Consider the following 16,705-nt stretch of genomic DNA (forward strand, 5'->3'; position numbering starts at 1 on the left):
GAATGAATCAAGTTCAATATACAGTTACAAATAGTATCATTTATTCTTTGATATGCCCTCTGCTAGAAACTACAGTTCAGAGGTTTAGAAGTTCATTTATGAACTGTGAATTTTATGTATTAGTCAATATATATTTTTAAAGGGGCAAAAAGCTTCTAAACAGAGTCCTTTGCTTCAAGCAAATACACTGAAGCACTCAAGTTTCATGCAGTCTGGCTCTTTCCCCACCCCTCCTCTTCACCATATAAAAATGAGGGAAGAAAACTGTAAAGACATTTTCTGGTATTTCCTGTCTGAATTCCAAGTAAAAAAAATAGATGATTCCTAGACAATAAAACAACTCTTCAAAGAGGTTACTTTTATTGAAAACAAAGTGGAAAATAGTTTTTAGAACTTACAAATAAAAACAAAGCTACTATAAAAATAACATCAATAGATCAGTAAGCTATTGCAGAACATAGCGAAAGCAAACTGATCTAATCTGAACAATAAATATACATTAAACTTAGGAAAATCATCAATAATAGCCCATATAAACTGTGATATCATATGTACTTAATTTTGTGCCTGGTATACAGCAGATAGTTGTCTATACTGCATATTCACATACTTCCATTTTGTCTAAATTTAATGCTGGTGTTTTAAATATAGAAATCATTTCCATGACCATTAAAGTTCTCAGATTAAATACTTACAAGGTTTAATTTCAAACGTTCCAAAAAAAGTAAAAAAAAAAAAAAAAGCAGACAATCAGAAATCAAAGGGGCCTATTATTCTCAAATGGTATTTTACTTTAGTCCTTCAAATTGTCACCACAATCTCAAGCTGTCTCTTCTAATTATGGGAAAAAATAAAATCATTTGTCTGTGGTACTTATTCATGAACACAAATATTAAAATTGCTAATGCCAGCGATTACGCTCATCAGAACATTTAAGACACTTAAATATACAAAGAAGCCACATATCAAGAGAACTAGTATTTTTGTCCCAACATAATAGAATGGCACAATATTTATATAACCACAACAAAATCTCTCTTTTAGCTGTCAACAGAAACAAGTCTTAGGGCAAATTAGTACTGCATGAGCCAACCATCTCTCACAGTCTTTCACACTTACCTTTTTGTTTCTTGCGAATCTTCTCAACAAGTGAACGAATCTGTACGTATTCTTCCCATTCCTTACCAGGACCTGGGGTAGGACTGCTGCATTCTGGAAGAAAAAAAAATGCCAAGCAAAAATACTTAATATATATATTTTAACATCAGATAGAAGGGTCACGGTTTCACAGTATCTTTACCTGAAGCTTAGCACTAGTCCTTTGAATGTGTTTACATAGTGAACACCATCTCTGCTGCTAAAAACATCCTGATTTTTTGACATGTAATTGCTGGAGACTTCTGAAATTTTCGTAGTATAACTCACCCAAGTTATTTTACTTCCATCTGCTTGTCAGATAGAAGAAACAGAAGATCTTTAAAAAAGGCTTAGAAGAAGAAAGACATTCAGAACCATAACTTTTGTTTTCTATAATCATCACAATTTACATTAGCCTTTATTACATTACATTTTTACATATACGTATTACATTACTCCTACTGTAATGAAAGCAGATAACAGTATCACAGAGTTTATCTTCAATAAATGAAGAACTTGCTAGTCCATTTGTTTGATCTATCTAGTTAATATAATGCTCAAAGATGCATACATACTGGAAGGATAAGCAAAAAAACGCTTAGCCAAGCTTCAGTGTTAGATTAAATCCAATGTTTTTGACAGTGTTCTAAATGCCAGCATGTGGATCTGAGCTGCATAAATCCAAGTGGGCAGCTGAAGATTACTTTGTTCAACTGATTTGCAAATCTTTCCGTTGAACAAAATATGGAAGCTTGACAAAAAGAACAGCTGATACTTGGCTTTGCTTAGAAAATTAGATCTATATTTTATTTTTGGTAGCAAAGCACAGGCCAACTGTAGCATAAGCACAAAACTGCTCTGCCAACTCCTCGTCTCCTCTTTATGAGCAATGCTAAGAGAAAACTGGTTTTTCAAAGGCAACATGCAGATGCGTTCAGGGTATGAAAACGCAGACCTGCATTTCAACCACAGTGTAGCTTCACTACAGATGCCAGTGACAGTAAGAAGCACGAACAGTATCTTAACATCATCATATGAATTTATGTTCTATTTTTCATGTTTTGTAGAAATAAAGGATAAACTGCAATTTCCTCAACAAGTGAAATAACCTTTGGTCTACACACCAGACCAGAGCTCCACAGAAAATTTCTAAACAGTGATAAAAAGTAGCAGTGCAGCTGAGTTGTGGTGCTGCTTTCCACTGTTAATTTCTCCACTCTGGTATCAGTTCAAAGTGCTGTTTAAAAAGCTTAACAGAAATGGTGTCATTCTTGAGGTTTACAAGAAAAATGCTTTTGACAAAACTGCAATGTTAAGTAATCTACAGCACTTCTTTTTGTTTAACTGATCTCACCGAGTGTTTAGGCTTGAGTGGAGACAGTCAAAAGCTGCCCAAATATGCTCTGCTGCACATACACACATAATAAACCTGTAAGTGTAAAATAGATATGCTATATGCACTGTAATGTACAGTAATGATATGTATACCTCTCTTATTGTTACAGTATATGTAGTACTATGAAATACATGCTCCAGTATTTGAAATCAGTTGCAAGGTTGGCCACTTAGAGAAAATTAAGTAACTGTTTTGAACAAAAGAATGATTTAATATTTTTTATCATTTTGCACGCCACTCCTTTTCCTAGAATGGCAATAAATGACACTTACTTTGCAACAGCTCACTAGTCAGATTCAACAGTTCCTTCGGAGATACTGTCGCTGTGGCTCCTGTACCTGACTTCTGTGTTTTTACTCTGCTTTTCTTCCCCATCTTCCAACTAAAACAGATTAACAAGCACACCATCACCAACTACTAAGAAATCAAGCAGTACTGTTGAACAGACAGGAAGACAAACATAATTCTTTCCTTGGCTGATACTAAACACAAGAGTGAGACAGACTGTCCCCAAGGACATGGAGAATACGAAGTCTGGGGGCACAACAAGGCTTCTTTTATCTCCCTAGCAGATAGAGATTAGAGGCTCAAACAACCCAAGTTCGCTGTTTCATTTTATCAGTTCCCCCTTGAGTTGCATAATTTAATTTTCCAGCATCTCTTCTACCATGACAAGCCCTTATGTACAGACTGGTAAGAAAAGACCCAACAGATTCACATCCTTTATAGTTTTCAAAGGGACATCCACAAGCAGTTTATTACACATGGTACAAAACTGGGATACTTCCTCAGGTCATAGGAATGCAAAGGGCAACATTCATTAGGATACCCACGTGAATTTATATAGAGTATGTAAAATTCAGCTTCTCAATTATGATATAAAGAAAAGTATTAAATGATAGTGGGTATTTACATTACTATTGTAAGTGGATGTTGTTTTAGAGATTAGAAAGCAATCTCTAGCTGAATATGCTCTTGTATAGTATAAGATAGAAGAAAGTCAAGGCATAAAAATCAACATACAACCATACTACATATGAAACAAACAGCTTGGCTAAGCAATGCTACCTGCCATATTTAACCAGTAGATGAGTATCCTGATAACACAAGAACTAACGATAAGCATATGTTTTTTCTGTGAGGCTACTTTTTGTAACTCAAATTGTATTCACATCTACAGTTCACAAAACAGATTTTAGAGTTTAATTCCAATTCTATACAAGATTCTGGAATTTCAAACTTGTTACTTTAGAAGTATTTTTTAATTTGAAAGAAAATTCCAGATATTAAGCATCTGCATTTTTGCTTATATTAAAACCACGCATCAGAATAAAAAGGAAGTATAAGCCTGTTTCTCGTAACAGCAGTGAAAAGACATGCTGTCCGCCAGTTCGTGAATGACTGCAGGGAAAGCTCTATAAAACATAGCTGCATAACTTGCAGAGAAAGAAGCCTTCAGGACTGAGATGAACCACAAACTTCACAAATATCCGAGGCAGTAGCACAACATTTCAATTGAGGGGTTTTTGTTTGTTTTTCTTCCCCCCAGGTTCACTTCTCTTGTTTTCTGGTTAATAATTTGTTAAGCGCGATGCCATGTTCCCTTCCAAAGGCACACTGCTTAAAATTCCTGAAATCATTCTGCAAAGAGAGAGTAAGCTGACAGCAATGATGAATAAGCTCGGTAATACACAACACAGCCACATTTCCAAATATAGTGTATCAGCTGGCTTGGAAAGAAGGATCATGCCAAAACACTAGCAGTGAAGGGTGTAAATGATCTTTTTACCCCTTTTAATACTGCTGTCAAAAATGATCCATCTCCCCCCTTAATACTGCTGTCAAAGAGCAGTTGTGTTGTGTAAGACTTTGAACTTTTTTTTTCCATATCTCACACAAATGGTATTTTAATGAGCTGCAAAATATTCTACCCTTGACTTACAGCTTTAGAGTGAGCGTGTACACCTAACAGCTTTAGTAGGTAACCACGAGAAGTCTGTATGAAAATCCCAAAATAAGTTGCTTTTTTTTTTTTTTAAAACACAGAGATAAAAATACTACTTAACATTTCCTTCCAGAAAGCTAATACTTATGATATGAGAGAAATTGACCACATCACAGGGCCACATTTCCATATGGAAGCAATGTGAAGCACGGATGACAGGAATATGGATCTTAGCAGACAGTACTTTAAGGAGAAAAAGAACACTAGAAGTATTCCACTCAACTATTAACAAAAAAACTCAGCTCTTCCCATCCACAAGACCACCAAAAAGTTCATAACTGCAGCTGTATTTTTGTCAAGGCTGCTAAGTTTAATAGAAAAAAAGTCTATGACAAGAAATTAAACTATAAAGATTTCTTCTCACTCACCAGGTAAAAGTAGAAGCTTGTAAGCTTCAGCAGTGAACATAACTGCACTAAGCAAATACCGTATTAGCTTCAAATATGCTACCAGTAGTTTTTAATAACTCCGAAGCTGTCTCTTTCTGTCTCATACACACCCTTCCAGAGATCCCAGAACACTTACAATGCTCTCTGTTCCCCTCCTCAGCCTGTTGTGGACTCCATGTCAGAACCCTCCCCTTCCAGCTGGGCGACATCATCTTTTCTAAGTTTGGCTACATCTAAGCACACTGAGTGAAACTACCACCATTCATGTTGATTACTGGGCAAACAAGCCAAATAGATATAGATATCCTATTCTCAAGGCAGCTTTCCCTTGAGCAAACTGACCACGTCATGCTTGAACTCTTCCACTCTGAAACTGGATTGAAAATGTCCAACACATTGACAGCTGAAGAGGGAAGAACAACCAGCAGACAGAACTACATAAGCCTCGTCTGCTTCAGCCATTACTCTTGAGTTACAAAACAGTAAACAAGCTACTCAAACTTTATTGAGCTTTTATAACAACCTGGAATTCCTACCTGTTTAAGACAAAGGGAGCACCAGCCTATTTCTAATGCAGTGGAATACAATAACATTGCATCACCTTTGGTTCAGATCATTGTAGATGCCAATTACATTATGTCTTCATTACATAAGTTCCCACCCCATCCATCTCTTCTTGCCATACACTAGCACAGAAGGTGAGGGGTGCAAATCCAGAATGGGTGTTAGAAGGACAGACATGAGTTGATGAGGGCAGACAAGGAGAAGACAAAGGAATTCTCAAGATATGCAAGGAGCAATGGGAGGTGAGTACAGTAGGTGGTTGTGGGACATGATCCTTGGCTGCACTGAGAAGGAAGACAAATGAGTAGGATGTACACAAACCAGGCTTGCAATTTTATTTTTTTCCCTCAAAACTGACTGCCTAGACTAAGTCATTTTCCCTTCTACTTCTGTTAAGGAAGTGTATAAGCATCTTGTATTGACATACAGTGCTTAAGGGATGTGCTTATAGACAACCGATATCAGTTATCCCATCTGTAAGCAGGAGAATGCACTTTACATTCTGTACGGCCAGGCTGAATGGGAACCTGGCCTTTTGTTTCCAATACTAGACTTACAGGTTGGGTTTCTGTTTTGTTTTTAACTTAAATCTTATGAGTGCTGGTAAAGATAAACACATTTTAGTGAATAGAAAGCATGAAATCAAGAAGTGTAAGAACAGCGTAGGTGGAGGAAGATATCTGTGAACTTTAAGAAAAATACAGTTTATACACTTACAATGAATGCTACATTTGCTTGTAAAAACCACCTACATCGTGTCACTTGGAAACCATGTTAACACTCTCATCTCTCTTAAGGTATTAATCTAGATGTTCCCAGTAAATAAATGGCTGTTATAGTTTCAATGCCTTTCCTTCCAGCTCTCACTCATCTTTGTTGTGCTATGTCCCTTGTTGCTATTATCTTTCTCTCAGCACTGTCCTTACCTTTTTTTCTTCCATTTCCCTTATAAACTTGTCTCAAAAGCTCTATGAAATACAGTCTCATTACAGTTCACTATGTAACTTTTCTCCAACATGTTTCCATAGTTGCATTTAAACTGTAAGCTGTAACAAGGCAGTCCTTCCCCCCAACTTTTCAACGGCATTTGAAATACAACAATATTTCAATGGTAACAAAAACTAACTTAGGAAAAACCCTTAAAAGATCGATGGTAAAAAGCCCATACCATTTCCACTTAAGACAGCATTCCACTCTGAACGCAATGCAAATGAACATTTCCCAAGAACTCCCTTTGCCACAGCCCACATTTAGAGCTAGCTTTGATACCTGCTGCTTGTGGCTAGAATCCACACTCAGAATCAATCCAATGCACAACCCAGCAAATATAGGTATCTCAGCTCTTCTCCCTTTCTCATGCCTGGTCTTGAGCATCAATGCTGGATAAAAGTCATAGGACCTCTACCTCAACCTTCTCTTTCTGCAAGCTATCTATTCTACAGAGGCAACAGCCTGATCAAACAACAGTTACCACATCCCCTAGTATCTCCCTGTTTCTATGAAGAAAAGTTGGGCAGCATCCATCTTCTCCCAAAGGGACAGCAAGAAGTTTCTCCACCTCTTTTCACAGACTATTATTTTCATCCTTAGCCTTTTTTACTTCTTCTCTCCTGCCACACTTTTACCATAGGAAGAACCATGACAGCAACCAAGAGCTGATACTTTTGGAGCTACAAGAAAAGCACCACAAAGAGGGATTTTCCTTCAGTATGTTCATCCAGCTTCTTGTGGTCTAGGCTGCAAATGAGTAAGCTTTCCTTCTTTACAAGGCTATAAAACTCCCCAGGCCAGCTTCTCCTATTTCATACCGAGTTTCATTTTTATCTCCCCTTGAAACATCAGACCAACACTGAAAATTTAACTCAGGTTTTCACTAATGAAAAGAACTTGGCAACAAATGGTTTGATATCCATGACTCTTCTCTTAGCATCTCCCAATGAATATTTTTCCTCTTCCTAAAGGATAAGCTTGAATACAGATACTGCAAATGAATGTGTTACTATTTCAAAAGCAGTTAACATCAACTAAATATATAAAAAACACTAAGAACATTGTTGGTTTTGTACTTAGAAAAATCCAGTTCCTGCAAAAAAACTATTTTCCAACAAGATGCTGTTTTTACTTAATTTTACAGCTGGGCTCTTTAGGAAGGCATAAGACAGTCACGTGGCTGACACGTGTTTCAATAAACCCTGATGTAAAATACATTTTGATTATTTGTGAGAATACTTCTTACGTGCTTTAAGCTCAATGAGCTGTTTGCTATGGTTACACGACCCAAAAACAACCCCTCAAGATAAAAGAAATTTTATTAAGGTTTAGTCCACAAGCAATTGAGTGCATTTGCCGCCAACAACAACCCTCCCGATGCTCACATGAGAGAATTCCCCAAAATACACTAAAACCATTAATAAAAATATGCTATCATTGGTCCCAATTTCTATTGCCATAGCTACACAGAACTGTCATAGGGGTATACAGGTTTTCTTAGGTACAAGCATTTCAACTGTACAGGTATACCAGAAAATAACATACTATAAAAAGTTGAATCCCAAATGGTTGTATGCTAAAACAGGAGCTAGTAATTATGTGCTGCCTCTGTTTGTTGCTAAACAGATTTCCAGGAGTTGCATAAAGCCACAAAAATCCCATAAACTGGTATCAAAAAATCAAAACAGCTCCTGCAATGGCTTAACATGACCTGTCCTGCTTCCCAATGCAGCATGCCAACAACAGTCAAATATCCCGGCAGTGTGAGTTCAGACAGAGACTTCCTGAATGGTATCTAAGCATGCACTGCAATAGGAATTGCTTCTTGAATCCCCACATACAGATTTCATGTGGGTCAGCCACTACCACAACTGCTTCTTAGTCAATGATCTGAATCATTTCAATGATCAAAAGAGAGGATACATCTTTAAAACAGAACTCCATCTAAAAACTTCATTCTTCCCTCCACCTCTTCCCTCTGAAAAGAATAAAATATGTATTTTGATATTGAAGGCAAATTCTTTAGGATATACAAAAAATAAACAAATCAGATATTTGTTGATAAATCTATCACTATATTACGCTGCTTCACAGAGCAGACAGAGTGGAATAAACTTTGCCTGAACAGTAAGAAGTTCTGGGATATCGCTGCATAGATTATCATTATTATTATTATTATAGTCCTCTAATTGCATTATAGTCAATGACATAAATAGCACAAAACTAGGGAACAACATACATTCAAATTAACTGGACTGTCTCCAAGGAAGAGATTTAAAGCAAAAAATGCTTAATGTCAAGGACTAATATTTAATTGCAACAATAATTCCACCTAAGTAGAGAGCCCTCAAGCAATTCAGCAGCAATAGGGCCCTTGATTATTTCTACACAGTGGAAAAAAATTAGGTCTATCAGTTCTGTTTATTTTTTGTTTTAACACCTTTGTCTACCCTCTGCTTTCTACACATGTTACAACTCCAGCATCATTTACCATTGCATGCTGGCTGCTCCTTTCAGATAATTACAATCATTACAGGACAGCCCACATCTCTAATCTCAGCACAGGCAGCAGATGCCATAGATGCTCCTCCCAGTGTCTGGGCTTTGCTAATGTAACTAATCCAAGCATTAAGTACCTCAGCCAAACAGCGAGGTGATACAGAATGTAACCATACAAAGACACCACTGGCCTTGCGTTCTGAAGGGCTTCCTACTCACACACATTCCTTGCAACACTTACATGCTGTTAAAAACCCTTGCAAAATATCCCTACCAGAAAGTAGAGAGGAGGGGAAATATCCACAGCACCAAAGAAGTTTGCACAGGCCTTAGGACCTGCTCCATGTTACACGGCAGCATATGCAACTGCTGTCCTGCTGTCCTCAAAATTAGTTTAATTATACCTTCATCTCTTCTAATAACATAAATGGGCTGTTTCAGCGCCATGGTTTGAGCCACAAAACTCTTGAGGACCTTTATTTGAGCACCCAGCTGACACTACTCAGTGCACATGAATCTGCTAACAAGGGAATTAAGAAGACAATTTGGGCAGCTTTAAAGTAACTGCTGCTTTTCTCCAAATAACAGAAAAACAGTTTCTTCTAGCTTCTCCCCACACTAACATATGTGAGCTTGAAAATGCTTTTTGGCACCACACCCTCACTGGTAGCACTTGGGATTGCTATCAGACGACCAAGAATGTCCCCCCCCTCCCCTTTTCCTCCCTCCCCTCCCTGCCCCGCAATGGATACAGAACTATATACTCAAAGCATAACAATGCAGAGGACATCATGCTTTAGCCATGAACCACGGTACATACTTGTCTGAATACATATTCATACGAATATGTATATGTTTTGAAAAGCTTTTGCTATGAAAGCTTTAATTACGTAATGCAATGCAGGATTTAATACAGCTGGAAGGTCTTCCAAACTCACTCACCTTAAGACTACACCCCATTTAGTGGGGAAATCATAAGCAACTTACAAGAAGAGTCTCGACATTTTAGCTGAAATACTGGCAGTAATTCTAGACCTTGGAAGTGAAAGAGTAGGTTCCTCTTAGCCTCTTTTCATCTCTTGGCATTCATAGTTGGCAACCTAAACCCTCAGAGGCTCCAAGTTAACTCGAAGTGACAGTGCAGGGCTTTGAAATGGAAGCTTCTAACACATGCATTTATTGAGGTATAAGAAAGATGCAGAAATATAAGTGTATTTGGCTTCAGCGCTGACCTTCCAGATATTTGATAAAGTATACATTGCTGGATAGAGATGCACACAGATCACAAAGCACTATAAACTGTTATGAAACTTCAATTACACTCCAGAACAAGTATAGTAGGCACACTACCCAGCAGTTCTGTTTGTTTTGGTGTTTATTTGCATGTTTGCAGGTGACAAAACAAACCAAGGCAAAGATTTTAAATGTTTATTTTAGCACATGGGTGCCAACAGTAAAAGCATTGCTCCCTGCACTCCCAGAACACAGTTAGGAAGAAAAAATAACATCCAAGTATCCATGCTCCTATTTTACTGGGACTCTCTGCACAGTCAGGGTATAAGAAGGGGATAAAAGCAGAAGCATGGCTCCTGACAAGACTGGTATTAATGTCTGTATTAATATCCTGCTCCCCAGCTCTTGTACTAAAGAGTTTGCTACTTCCACAAACAGAACTGTTTTCCACTAGTCTGACAAGTCACCGGATACAGAGAGATGACATCCACACTGGAAGCAACCAAAGAATTCTTCCTTTAAGAACACAAGTGGCAGTGCTGATAAGAGCACTGACTGCAGCCATACAGGAGCCGCTCCTGACACCTCACCGGTCCATCTCTGTACAGCAAAGAAAATGCATTCTGGGAGGAGTAATGAGCAAAAACACGTTCAAGTTCTTTGTCATTCATCTGATCTAACATTTCTGAACTTGTTGGAAAATAAAGTTGTATCTTTACAGAACACGAAACGTTCCTCAAAGTTGCCAAGACTTTTGCTTCCCTCAAGCACAGGAGTAAGGGCCTGGTGGAACACATTCAAGCTGCATCACTACATTAACTTCCCATCTTTAAAGCAGGTATACACTAAGACTAGGGCTGCAGTTTCAAAGAGTTAGCAGCGCACCTTTTTGGTTGCTTGTATCATCAGAAAGACAAACAGATCTTTGTATTCCTACCTCTGATCCACTTCCAGAGACACAAAACAAAGTAAAGCAAGCATTTATCACATTAAGCTGTTGCTTCACTTTAGTCTTCCAAATGCCTGAATAGAAGAAACTACCCCATTGTAGTTGATCTAAAGGTTTAATAAGCCAGAGAAACAGGTTGTGTGACTCAGGCATCCTACAATAATGAAAGAACTGCAACATTACCTACCTTCATGTTAAAAGCAGGGCTTGCATTTTTTATTTTTACATAAAGCAGTGAGATAGAGGAAAAAAACTGCTGCTTAATGAATGCTTGCAGACCTCACTTTTATTCCCAAGAATCATCTAGGAATGAAGTCAGAAATAACTGAATGCTGACTATAAAAGAGGCGCAGAGAAGAGATACCAATCTGCAGCTGACTGCCATGTGAGAACACAACAGTCATTTTCTGCAGCTTCAAGCTTTACGTGGAACAGCTTCTTCACTGTAGCAGCACACAAAGCCTCTCCAATCGGGCTGCCAACACCAGCTTCATTTGCTCCTGACTGACAGAATCAGATGCAGCATGCTCCAGAGGGAATGGACATTGGACACTTCTCTATTTTAAGGAGTTAATATATTAATATGCTGCCAATGCAACTGTGCATAGCGAAGTGGAAGATTAGATGCTGTTGCTGGTCATCCACGGCAGACAGCTATTCTCTGTGTCTCGCCAGACAACCCATGCTACTTTCCACAGCTCTAAAAATAATGCTCCAGCAAACATAGGTCCTCGAAGAATGAATCCATCCATACATAGCTGAGCTTCCTGCTGAGACACACTATTTGCAGAAGGTAACTTCCAAAGACAAGACTATCCAGCCACAAGATCATAAACACAAGTATTAATGTCAGCAGTATCAAAACCCAGGCGGTATTTCATTCTTCATAGTGAGTAGCAGGAACCATAAAAATGCTACTGGTTTAGAGATGATAGCAATGGAACATCAAAGACTGTTGCAATATATTAGTTTCATCAGGTTCCTGAACAGCTCTAACCATGCCATGTGGAAGCTCACTCATGGCCCACCCAGATTACAGTTCTACAAGGCTATGCAGAGTTCACCCAGAAGGTTGTGAGCCGGTTTTGAAATGCCCATTTTATGCGTAAGACTAAAAGCTGAGTAAGACAAACAGGCCACAGGATTTTAAACACACAATAGCAACTATTTCCTAATAACACGTTCCACAAGAAACAAGCTGTGCAGATGCATTCAAGAATTGCTTTTGTATTGAGGGTTGAACTGGTAGAACTCTAATTAATTATTAAATGTGCAAGGGACCAGCAAAGACTAGAAGATATGAATATTTTAAGATATATCATATATAATACATGTAATATATATCTTACATAAATATAGTTTAAGATAATATATTTTATCACTAGTTTTAAAGAACTAAGAAGCCCAGATCTGTAAACCTCTTTCACACCACTAAAAGTCAACAGAAGAATTGGTGACAAATCATTGTACTCCCATGTTATTCTGGAAGAGCAATTAAAAAAACCAGAATGAGGTGTGACAATTTTCAGAGCAGCAGAACAACCATTTTGCTGTGAACATTGAAATGATGTCCACACAAACAGAAAAATGTAACAAGCTCTCCATATACCTAGGCAAGACTCTTTACTTTCAGACAGTACTTTTAGAAGTCCACTGCCAAGGGAGAAAGACACTGAGAACTGAAGGACAGCAATACTCTGTTATTCCTTCATTTTTAAGACCTGCAGACAGGTGAGACTTCTCTCAACAATCACCTCCTCCAAGCTCAGAGATGGTCTGTTGCTGCATGCAAAATGTTAAGCAAAGTTGAGAAGAAAGATGAATGACTGTTGCCATTTAACCTACCTCATTGCTCAGCACGGTGCTAACATGGTATGGGACATTCCTTTGGCCAATTTGGGACATCTGTCCTAGTTCTGGACACTCCCTGCTCCCCACTGGCAAGTCAGTGTGAGAAGCTGAAATGTTCTTTGTTTAGTGCAAGCTCTGCTCTGCAACAACTAGAACAGTCATCAATGTTATTCTAAATCCAAAATAGCCCTATAGAAGCTACTAGGAAGAAAATTAACTCTATCCCAGATATTGAACAGGGTATTTCTGACAAAACTCAAACAACAAAAAAGAAGAGGTTGAAGTAGGACTCAGATGTGAGATACTGCATGCAGGAATGAGGTTAGGAAAGCCAGAACCCATCTAGGGTTTAACCTGTTAAGGAACATGAAGTCACTTCTAAACACATGAAGGGCAAGGTGACTAGGGTTACTCACTGTGGATTTACGAAGAGGAAGCCATGCTTGACCAATAGATAATATTTATATCTATTAAGGCCTTTGAAACTGCTACCACCACAGACAGGCTGCTGAAGTACCAACTAGATCAGTCAGTGAGGCAGGCTGCAAACTGGCTGAAATGCTGGGTTAAAAGGGTTGTAATGAGTGGCATGCCCTGGAGTCAGTACTGGGACAAACTATTTACTACCTTCTCTGCTGACTTAACAATGGGACAGCATACATATACAAGATAAACCTTACCGTTAAGTAAAAATAAGAGTGTCTCAGATGGGCTGTAAAACCAATCCAACTCCCTAGATGGCCTGGCTGGGGAGGAAACAGCCTGCACGTCATGCTTGGTTATCAATGACCCTTTCTCCCAGGGGAGCTCATAGCTTAAGGGGACCAAGTTATCATTGTAAAAGCATCAAAGTAAGACCCAGCATATCACAGATACTGGTCTGTCAGTGCAGGTTCCAAGGAAAAAAACTTCATACTACACCCTTTACCTGCTTTTTTTTTTTTTTTTTTTTACACTAAAATACATGAAAACTTGTAGAAGGGCTATAAAGCACTAAGACAAAGGAAAATCTCTCTACTTCTATTACTTGCTAAGAAATATAGTCAGCATTTACCAGGGATGTAGTTTTATTGAATTAAACAATTCAACTACATCCTAACATAAATATAAATGAATACAAACTAAGAATTAAGCCACATGCAAAAGTTTAGATCCCAACTACTAGCAAAAGAGATCCAGAGATGCATTCACTTCCTGTGCAGGTTACTGATGCTCTTTGCAGAAGTGACTGCTAAGCACCTCATTGCAACAGATACAATTTACAGTCCCCGCTCAGCTACAACAATTTCAGCCTACAATAACAGGCTGTAGGAAAACTCCAGCGGTTCAAGCACTGCTGTTCAATCACTTCCAGAAGGGCTGAGTCACCTCTTCCAGAAATCAGGGACACAGAATAAAAAAAATTAAGACTGTATATAAGTACTGATCTCTCATCCTCTTTGACCTGGTTTTGGCTGGGATAGTTAGTTTTCTTCCTAGAGGCTGCAACAGTGCTGTGTCTTGGAGTTAGGACAGGAATAATGCTGATAACACATCAGTGCTTAGTCACCGATCAGTGTTTACACCAAGGATTTATTTGCTCTTAACATTTAACAGTATAACAACAGGCCCAAAAGTCCTTCTGAAAAGGACAGGAAATCTCAAAATAGAAGTTTTACTCCATTTTGATTTTTAATAGGACATCAGCAACTATAGTCCCAGAAACATACTTTCTCCTTATGTTGTATTACCCAGATGTAGACAGCTTCAGAGCTTGCAAACATCTGTTCACATGTACACATGGGAGACAAAACCTACCTCAACCAAACCTTTCCCACCTCAGCATGCATCAGCGCTGGGCTAGAAAGACAGGCAGAATTCTCCCTGAACCTCTGGCCTGGTAATAGATCCTAGAAGTGAATGTGAGCCTTCAGAGCCAATTCTTCCCTACTTCAAAAAGTAAGGAACACAAGAGGCATGAGTAGAATTGCTGAACAGTATGGGAAGGAGAGAAGACAGGGATAGACTGAACAACCAGAATTGTCATTTGGTGGAAAAGCCAATGTAGGGCAAGCAGCTAAAAACAGAAAAAGGGAACAGAGAAGGTTACAGCAGACGAAGGGCGAGTACGAGAATGTAAAGCAATGTTAAAAACACTCTCGGGCACTGAACTTGTCTTTTAATTACTAAAATACAAACCTCTTCAAAGTAGGGCTCCAAACAGACCATAATAAAGCTATACAACACCATTGGAGCACACTCAAGATAACATCACAAAGTAATTTACTTTTAGAATTTACACTCAGTATTCTCAGTTAAAGCACTGTGAAGCTCCTGAAACAAGGCACATTCTCTAAGTTGCCTCTCTAAGTTGCTGGCAAAAGGTAAATAGAATTCAACTCAAACCCTCCTCTGATATGGAAAAAAATGTACCATCACAGGTTCACCACACAAGTCTACAGCATCAAGAAAGAATGTTGAACCACTGCTACGCACATCCAGTCTGCAAAGAACAAGTTTCATTATTCTCTCCTTAACCTGGAGCTAAGATGGGGTTGATTGTATGTAACTATTACTGTGATACTGGGAAGCAGCCACTCTGCAGACAAACTGTAAAGAAATCCCTACAATGTGCAAAATCCTTATTTGATCTGCTTACAAAGAACACTGACATCAAGTCCAGATAATCATTTGGAAACAAATCTCAAACACATTCAGTTTTTTAACCAGAATCCAAGAGAATACCCAGGGCAATAGTCTGACCTGATATACTAAAGATGCTCCTAGATCTACATAATGCCACAGCCCTGTCAGTTTGACTTCTGTTTCACTTCAGCCACTAATTAGATATTACATTCAAGACTGCCTCAAATCAATAACTTCTTACCAAAAGTTTAATTTGAAAGTAAATCAAAACGCTAAAGGCTAAAGAATAGTGGTTAAATCCAAGGCAACATCCCAAATCCACGTATGTATTTTCTAATCACTATCACTTAACAGCTTGCTAATTCTGAACTACTATACTGAGAGCTGTAGTACTGTACATCCACCCTCACCCGCCTTCTGCAGAACTTACTTAGGCAGAAGGAATGCTGCTTACTATAAACACCTCGCTGATCTTCCAGGGGAGACAACTTAGTAGCTGCCATGCAGGAAACAAGTCAGGCTCTTTCTTAATGATTAATAGAACCACTGCCACTCCTTTGAACTAACTCCTCAACAACTATTTAACCAGAAAAGTAAAAAAATAAGGGCAGAAAATAAGTAAATGGACTGTTAAACTTTACCACTTTACTTTTGTTATTTTGTTGCTTTGAGTTTTGCTCTTCCTGAGGACTAACAGATTTTCTGCAAACTCCTTCTGAGCAGAATTAGTGATAAAATATCATGCTGTTTTTATTTCTATTTCAATTATTAATCTCAAGTCACCATAATACAGCCTTTGGGAATGAAGCAAATTACCCAGCTAACACAGACTAAACAGCCCAGGCCTCCAGAACTACTTGATACTCGTACCACAGGCATCGGGACACCATCCATAGCAGTGGTCTACTGAACACTCATATGGTGACAGGGAAGCTACAGAATTGAAGAATGACCTGGATTGCAAGGGACTTCAGGGATCATGAAGTTCCAAACCCCCCTGCCTGGCAGGGCCACCAACCTTCCACAATTACTAGATCAGGTTGCCCAAGGTCCCATCCAACCTGGCC

The 16,705-nt window shown here is 38.6% G+C and overlaps 1 protein-coding gene across 1 annotated transcript in view; it reads right to left on the minus strand.

Annotated features, from left to right (window-relative positions):
• Positions 1–16,705, minus strand: part of SETD3 (SET domain containing 3, actin histidine methyltransferase) — a 52,919-nt gene that overhangs the window by 34,661 nt on the left and 1,553 nt on the right. The window contains exons 2-3 of the mRNA XM_015865625.2: positions 2,806–2,915; positions 1,120–1,212 (exon numbers count right to left, since the gene is read on the minus strand). Coding sequence (XP_015721111.1) covers positions 1,120–1,212; positions 2,806–2,908 — 196 coding nt within the window. The 5' untranslated portion in view covers positions 2,909–2,915. The remainder of the gene's footprint in view (positions 1–1,119; positions 1,213–2,805; positions 2,916–16,705) is intronic.

This window comes from Coturnix japonica, chromosome 5, assembly GCF_001577835.2.
Source record: "Coturnix japonica isolate 7356 chromosome 5, Coturnix japonica 2.1, whole genome shotgun sequence".
NCBI lineage: Eukaryota > Metazoa > Chordata > Aves > Galliformes > Phasianidae > Coturnix > Coturnix japonica.